The sequence below is a fragment of the Rhincodon typus genome, chromosome 4 (assembly GCF_021869965.1).
Source record: "Rhincodon typus isolate 14 chromosome 4, sRhiTyp1.1, whole genome shotgun sequence".
Classification (NCBI taxonomy): Eukaryota; Metazoa; Chordata; class Chondrichthyes; order Orectolobiformes; family Rhincodontidae; genus Rhincodon; species Rhincodon typus.
The window spans coordinates 9,954,582-9,961,870 of record NC_063335.1 but is presented as its reverse complement, the minus strand read 5'-3'; the positions used below and the strand labels follow the sequence as shown (position 1 = coordinate 9,961,870).

Genomic DNA, 7,289 nt, shown 5'->3' with positions numbered 1-7,289 from the left:
TGGGACATGGGAGAGTTTAGGCCCTAAAATTATTGAACTCAATATTATGAGTTCGGAGGGCTGTAGGGTCCCCAAGTGGAAAATGAGGTGTTGTTTCCTCCAGCTTGCGTTGGGCTTCACTGGAACACTGCAGCAAGCCAGAGACAGAGATGTTGGTCAGGGAACAGGGTGGTGTGTTAAAGTGGCAGGCAACAGGTAGTTCACGGTCTTTTTTGTGAGTAGAACGTAGATGTTCTGTATAGCGGTCACCCAGTCTACACTTCGTTTCCCCAATGTAGAGGAGACCACATTGTGAGCAGTGAATGCAGTAGACTAGATTCTGGGAAGTGCAGGTGAAATGTTGCTTCACCTGGAAGGTGTCCCGGAGGGAACGGTCCCTGCGGAAGGCGGACAAGGGAGGGGAGGGGAATATGTGTCTGACACTTCCAACACTCCCCCACAGCCCCACGGCACCTTCCCCTGTAACTGGCGAAGGTGCAACACCTGCCCATTTACCTCCTCCCTCCTCAATATCCAAGGGCCCAAACATACCTTCCAGATGAAGCAACACTTCACCTGCATTTCCCAGAATCTTGTCTACTGCATTCGCTGCTCACAATGTGGTCTCCTCTACATTGGGGAAACAAAGCATAGACTGGGTGACTGCTTCACAGAACATCTACGTTCTGCTCACAAAAAAGACCCTGAACTACCCATTGCCTGCCACTTTAACACACCACCCTGTTCCCTGGCCAACATCTCTGTCTCTGGCTTGCTACAGTGTTCCAGCGAAGCCCAATGCAAGCTGGAGGAACAACACCTCATTTTCTGCTTGGGGACCCTGCGGCCCTCCGGACTCAATATCGAGTTCAATAATTTTAGGGCCTAAACTCTCCCATGTCCCAGCCCCCACCCCACACACCAGGCCTTGTTACCACATAGGCTGCCATAACACGCCCACTGTTGTTAGTCACTAATACTCCTCATTAACAACTATTCACCCTCCCAGCCTGATCATTATCAACTCCTTTGTCTGTCCAACTGTCTTTCTCTCTCTTTAGGCTGTTTCCTATTGTTTACTCCCTAGCCCACCCACCTTCCTACTTTCTGCATATAAGTTGATGTTTTCCCAGCCACCATCAGTTCTGAGGAAGGCTCACTGGACCCGAAACATTCACTCTGTTTTTTCCTTCACATATGCTGCCAGACCTGCTGGGCTTTTCCAGCAACTTCTGTTTTCGTGCCTTTTCCTTTCTTAGTTTTTCCCTTCATAGCTGTGCTCTCTCTAAACAGTTAAACTTGTCACATACAGAACGATATTTATTTAAGGTTCCAGGTTTAGTGTGAGTGTAGAGTTATGGTTTTGCAGCAATGCTATGTGTATGTGGTGTAAATTGGATTGTTGGGGTGAATTAACTCCAAAGTGAAGTGGACTGAGTTGCTTCTGTAGGGATTTCAAACCAGTATCAGTTTAGATCCTGACTTTGAATTTAGGCTACATTGTGCTGATATGAAGTGGAACCACCTCTATGATCACACTTCCATTGTCATTTAAATGCAGCCCTAGTCAAGATTCAAACTGAAATCATCATGGCTTGGAGTCCACCAGACTTAGGTTATAGTATAAATGAGATCATTCCTCCTTGATTAATTCCAGGTTATTTAGAAAAATTATTACATTAAGTTCCATTGAAAACAAAATGGCATGAGAAGTGTTTTAATCCAGATAGGTTACCATTGTGGTTAAAATGCTTTTCTTGCATTATTCAGCAGCTGTGCAAGTTCAGGAGATTAAATAAAGGATAATGTTTGTGAGCAAACTATTTACATTGACCCACTTTATAAATTGGGTTCAATGACACTTTAAACCCTTCTCTCCATCAAATTTCAATTCTTTGAAGTTCAATAAACTGGAAAATGAACATTCCAAACATAGTAAACAGGAATCTTCACAATTGCCAAACAAGTTGACTTTGTTGCCTACAAACCATATCATTTTCCATTTTATTTGAAGTTATAGCGGGTCCATTATTTTTTACTTAGATCAGCCTAATTTTAAAAGCAAATGTAAGCTACAACTTCGATGAGGTTTTCATGCAAAATGCAATGTAATTCTCTGAGATTTCTTTTTGCTGTTGGACTGATGAAGGAGGGAATCATTGATCTGCATTTGGAATTGTCGAGAGATTCAAGGACATGACTAAAGGTGTCATGAAAGAGAAGTCAGTCTTGAAAGTGGGAAAAAGGTAACAAGGCAGAGAAAAAACTTTAGACTGCAACGTCATGGTGGTGTCAGAGGGTGACCGCAATAAACTGTTGTAGATGAGCAAAGAGGTGAAGGATTGGATAAAATTGAAGAAAATTTATCTCAGTGTTTAATGGAAGGCCCCTAATTTGATACTGTGTCCTTTAGCTCTAGACTCCTTTTGAGCCAATGTAGAGACAGTGCTCAGAGGATTTAGAATTCTAGAATCCCCTATAGTGTGGAAGCAGGCTATTTGGCCCATTAAGTCCACATCGACCCTCCAGAGAGCATCCCACCAAGACCCACCCCATCCCCATAACCCCACATTTCCCTTGGCTCATCCACAAACTCTGCACATCCCTGGACACCGTGAGGCAATTTAGCATGGCCAATCCACCTAACCTGCACATCTTTGGACTGTGGGAGTAAACCGGAGCACTTGGGGGAAACCTATGCAGACACGGGGAGAATGTGCAAACTCCATACAGAAGTTGTCCAAGGGTGGAATCAAACTTGGAGCCCTGGCGCTGTGAGGCAGGATTGCTAATCAGTGAGCCACCATGCTGCCCAGTGGAGATATGTGGGGAAGTGGGTGTACAGGCAGGGAATGAGGTGAAAGCACACTGTATTGGCATTGGAGCCAAAATACTTTTCTGAGAACTCAATCTGGGATTAGGTGGGATGCCATGGGAGTTGAAACTCAGGTTCAGTTGCAAGGAAGCAGTCTGTAATGAAGAATATTCTGTGATATTCCTGGGAGAAAACAAACAGAATGGGTACAGTGTCTATCTGGAGCTAAAAATCAGAAAGCTTCATTCACTTCCTGGGGGCAAAAAACAGGCAATGTGATCACAAATTAATTTATTGGTGGAATAGGCTCTCCCATTGTAACATTCTTCAGTTTCTCAGGCTGATGAATAGGCACAGTGATTCACCTGCTCATGTGGGCAACATTTTTTATATTCCAGTACAAATAAAGTACCGCCACATTTCGCTCCTAGAACATTTGGCATATCCAGCTTAAAACATACACTCAGAGCATATGTACTGATCTAATTGACAATACAACATTGTTTCATATGTGTAAATGTTCACACTGATCAAGGACTCGGAAGCAAATGAACCCTTTCTCATTAAAAGAGAAATCAGGAAGATGTACAAGAATTCACTAATGTGTAGAGCTATTTCACTTAAATCCCAGCTCTGTTTAAAACAGGCATAACTGTATATTTGCAAATGTCTCTCCACTACACTTCTCAGTGGCTGTGTGGTAAGTACTGGGAGCCTGAGGTGAGCTATTACTGCCAGTGATCTGCCAAAGACTCGAGCTAAATAGTTAAAGCAAGCCACTTGCAAACTCGAGCTGCTAACAGACAGTTCCACAGCGTGTACCACACAAATCACAGAAACCTTTGAATGAGGAAATCCTTTCCATGTCCCCATCCAATTCTCATTCCCTAAAGTACAGACACTCCTTTTACCAACCAGCACAGTCTGCATTTGGCAAGTTGGTAAAATAAATTACTGATGAGATACAGGGCAAGAATGAATGAGAACATGGAAAGGTTAAAACATTTCCAAACTGAAATGCTTTTATTTTGCATTGTCAGATTTTATTCACAGTATAGACTGAATGCTTAATGCTTCTCAAGTAGAATACAAAGTGAAATTCTGTTCAATGAGACAAGAAATTTTTAAAAAATAGAATTTAGATGCACACTGCAGTTACAACTTTCCCCTCACTCCCCGGCCCTCTCCCTCCTGTTGGTCCTTACCTTCCAGAACCTGGGCAGCGTCGGTCACTCTGCAACACCAGAGGAAAAGGAACATCTGGGCCAGGGTGGTCTTGCAGAACCTGCCACACATGCACGGAGAGAGAGAGAGGAGGGACCACAGAGCAAGTTAGCAAAAGGCAGGCACTAAACAATAAACAGAGGCTAGAGAGAGAGGGTGTGTTGGGTAGAGTCCTTTACCTGTAGTCCATATCTAATGTGAGAAGTAGTTATGGCCACATCGATAGAAGTGAAGGAGCCTGCTTCAGCCGCCAGCGAACGGAATGAGTGACAAAGGCTCAAAGACTGAGACTCTTTCTAACACACACAGTGTAATCTGAGCCCTCTCTCTCTCTAAGGAGAGATACAGAGATCCGTCTGACAGCCCCAGGCTGGACCCCCCTCTCCTGCCGGACCTCCCTCTTTCCCCACCTCCCGATACGGAAAATCCCTCCTCCCAGCGCTGACCCTTCTCACTCAGTCAGAGCCTAACCAATCCATAGAGCTGCCGGCTCCCGAACAAGCAGCTTTCCACAACTGGAGAGGGACAACCGCTTCGCTATCAATGCTGCAAGACTCGATACTAACTAACTGGCACCATGCTGCAAACACTGATCACAGTTAGCACTAAAGCTAACCAGAAAGATACTAACTAGAAAGCTAGCGAGCAGTAAAAGTGACCAGCTGACATCAAATCCAAACTGCAAACACTAAACACAGTTAGCACGAGAACTAACCAGAAACACACATACGAGAAAACTAGCAACCAGCAGTAAAATGCAGGAACAAATTCCTGCTGGAACCTGTACTGAAAACAACAAATGTTGGAGATCATAGTGGGTCAGGCAGCATCCGTGGAGAGAGAGCGAGCTAATGTTTCGATTAACTTGCTCTCTCTCCATGGATGCTGTCTGACCCGCTGTCATCTTCAGAATCTCAATGACAGTGAGAACTGAGGATGCTGGAGTCAGAGATAACGCTTGTATCCAGCAGTAAAAGTGACCAGCTGACATCAAATGCAAACTGCAAACACTAAACATAGTTCGCAGTAAATCTAACCAGACGTACACATGCACAGTAACTGGCAACCAGTATTAACCACAAGTTACAAATATTAAACACACCTAGTTTTAATATGAAGCAAAAGTACTTTCTTCTTTCCTCAAGAAGGGTCACTGGACCCGAACCATTAACTTTGCTTTCTCACCACAGATGCTGACAGACCTGCTGAGTTTTTCCAGCAATTTCTGTTCTTGTTTCTGACTTCCAGCATCCGCAGTTTTGTTTTACTTTCCTTTTTGTCTATCCTTGTGGATGATTGCTGGATTCAGAGGTGGTTGCAAAATCTATATGCAGTCACATTCTGGGCAGATGGTGCTTGCGGGATTGGGTAGGTGGGTGGTTTGGACGTTTGTCAGTTCTCTCTGGCCTCAACTTCGCCTCTGCCTGTTCCCAAAATATCTCAATGTGTTCAATACCTTCCCAAATTAACCTCTCCTGCTTTGATTGGCCACAATCTATGGACTCCTGTGTGTCAGCAGGGTAATTTCACCTCTTCAGGACATCCCTGAAAAATTCCTCCTGTCCCGGGAATCTCTTGCTGTATCTAAGATCCAATTGGAGCAGTTTCTTGAGGAGTCCAGTTTCAGGCATAAGCATAAGTTATCCAATGGAGCTGGTTTAATGCCTCGAAGCTGAGCTGAGCATATTGGGTTGTGAGAGGAGTTTGCTGTGGGTGTAGGGCTGGATGAACACAGCAGGTCAAGCAGCATCAGAGGAGCAGGAAAGCTGACGATTCGGGTCTAGACCCTTCTTCAGAAATTCTTTGCAGTGGGATCATATTTCTTGCCTCTGTATTTGAGAGAAAGTACCCTTCTGATCATACCTCTCTAGTGCATTGACGTGCTTGTTGTACAAGTCTAAGTCTCCAATGGAAATTAGAGTGCAGGGCTCACTTCTACCTGATAAGCCATGATCTTAGTTTGAGATTCTGGTCCTCAAATACTCTTTTCTTCAGTTGGCCAAAGGTTAAACTGGCACATTGAGGGTGAATTATCAGCACCCTTTTTACCAAAACTAACCAGCTGAGGCCAAAACCGTGTAGTAAATGGTGCACACAAGTAGCGGAAAAACAAGCCTACACTTTAATTTAGGCACTCATACTAAACAACTAAATAAATCAATTTGTACCTTTGTTACCTCTACGCTTGAGAATCCCATTGCACCCTAGGCTGATCACCCACATTCTACCCTTTGTAAATTTAAGGTCATCCAAATTTCTGCTGCCTATGTCCTAATGCACACCAAGTCACACCATATATTTGATGACCTATATTTGTACCCAATTGAACCACATGGTTTTAAAATTTCTAAGCCTTTTTCAAATTTTCCACAGCTTTGTACGTCTTGCCACCGTCTCCTTCATCTCTTCCTGCCCACAACCCTCTGGCATAGTTGCTCAAGAAGGACAAGGTAAGCAGATGTACCACATGCAAGTTCCCCATCAAGCCACACTTGACTTGGAAATACATTGCTGCTCCTTCACCACCATTGAGTCAAAATTCGGGAACTCCCTTCCTAACAGAACTGTGGGTGTCACCACCCAGCGTGGATAGCAGCAGATCGAGAGTGTGATTCACCACCACCTTCTCAAGGGGCATTATGGATAGTCAACAAAGGCTGGGTCATGAAAGAATAAAAAAAAGCTAATGCGAAAACTATAGCAAATATAACAAATGACAGACACACTAAAAGCCTGCAGCGAACACTAAAAGCCTGCAGCGAACACCAAAGCAAAATCAGAAAAAGGGAATAAAAAGAACAGTAAATACTAAAAATCTGAAATCACGGAATCCCTACAGTGTGGAAGCAGGCCACTCAGCCCATAACAACCCTTCGAAGAACAAAGCACCCCATCCCTGTAACCTTCCATCTCCCATGGCTAATCCACATAGCCATCACATCCTTGGGCACCAGGGGCAATTTAGCATGACCATTCCACCTAAACTGCACACCTTTGGACTGTGGGATAAAACCAGAGGGCTTGGAGGAACCCATGCAGACACAGGGAGAATGTATAAATTCCACACAGACAGTCACCTGAGGGTGGAAGCAAACCTGGGTCCCCAGTGCTGTGAGGCAGCTTTGCTAACCACTGAGCCACTGTGCCACCCTGGCAGCCTGAAAATGCTAAGAATACAAGGAGGTATTGCCCCGCTCCTATAAAGATTAATGTTTCCTGTGTGGGCTCTTGCACAGTGCTGCAGTAAGCACTGAATAAGCAGGTCGTGCTT

General features: G+C 44.4%; 1 protein-coding gene across 5 annotated transcripts in view; it reads right to left on the bottom strand.

Moving 5' to 3' along the window:
• LOC109936498 (collagen alpha-1(XV) chain-like) overlaps positions 1–4,381 on the bottom strand; it is a 224,713-nt gene extending 220,332 nt beyond the window's left edge. For 3 of the 5 annotated variants that reach the window (XM_048595698.1, XM_048595699.1, XM_048595697.1), the window contains exons 1-2: positions 4,198–4,381; positions 4,000–4,079 (exon numbers count right to left, since the gene is read on the bottom strand). In XM_048595698.1, the coding sequence (XP_048451655.1) occupies positions 4,000–4,079; positions 4,198–4,208 (91 nt within the window). In that variant the 5' untranslated portion in view covers positions 4,209–4,381. The remainder of the gene's footprint in view (positions 1–3,999; positions 4,080–4,197) is intronic. The other 2 variants (XM_048595695.1, XM_048595696.1) reach the window with 1 other exon arrangement.
• Between the last annotated feature and the right edge of the window lie 2,908 nt (positions 4,382–7,289).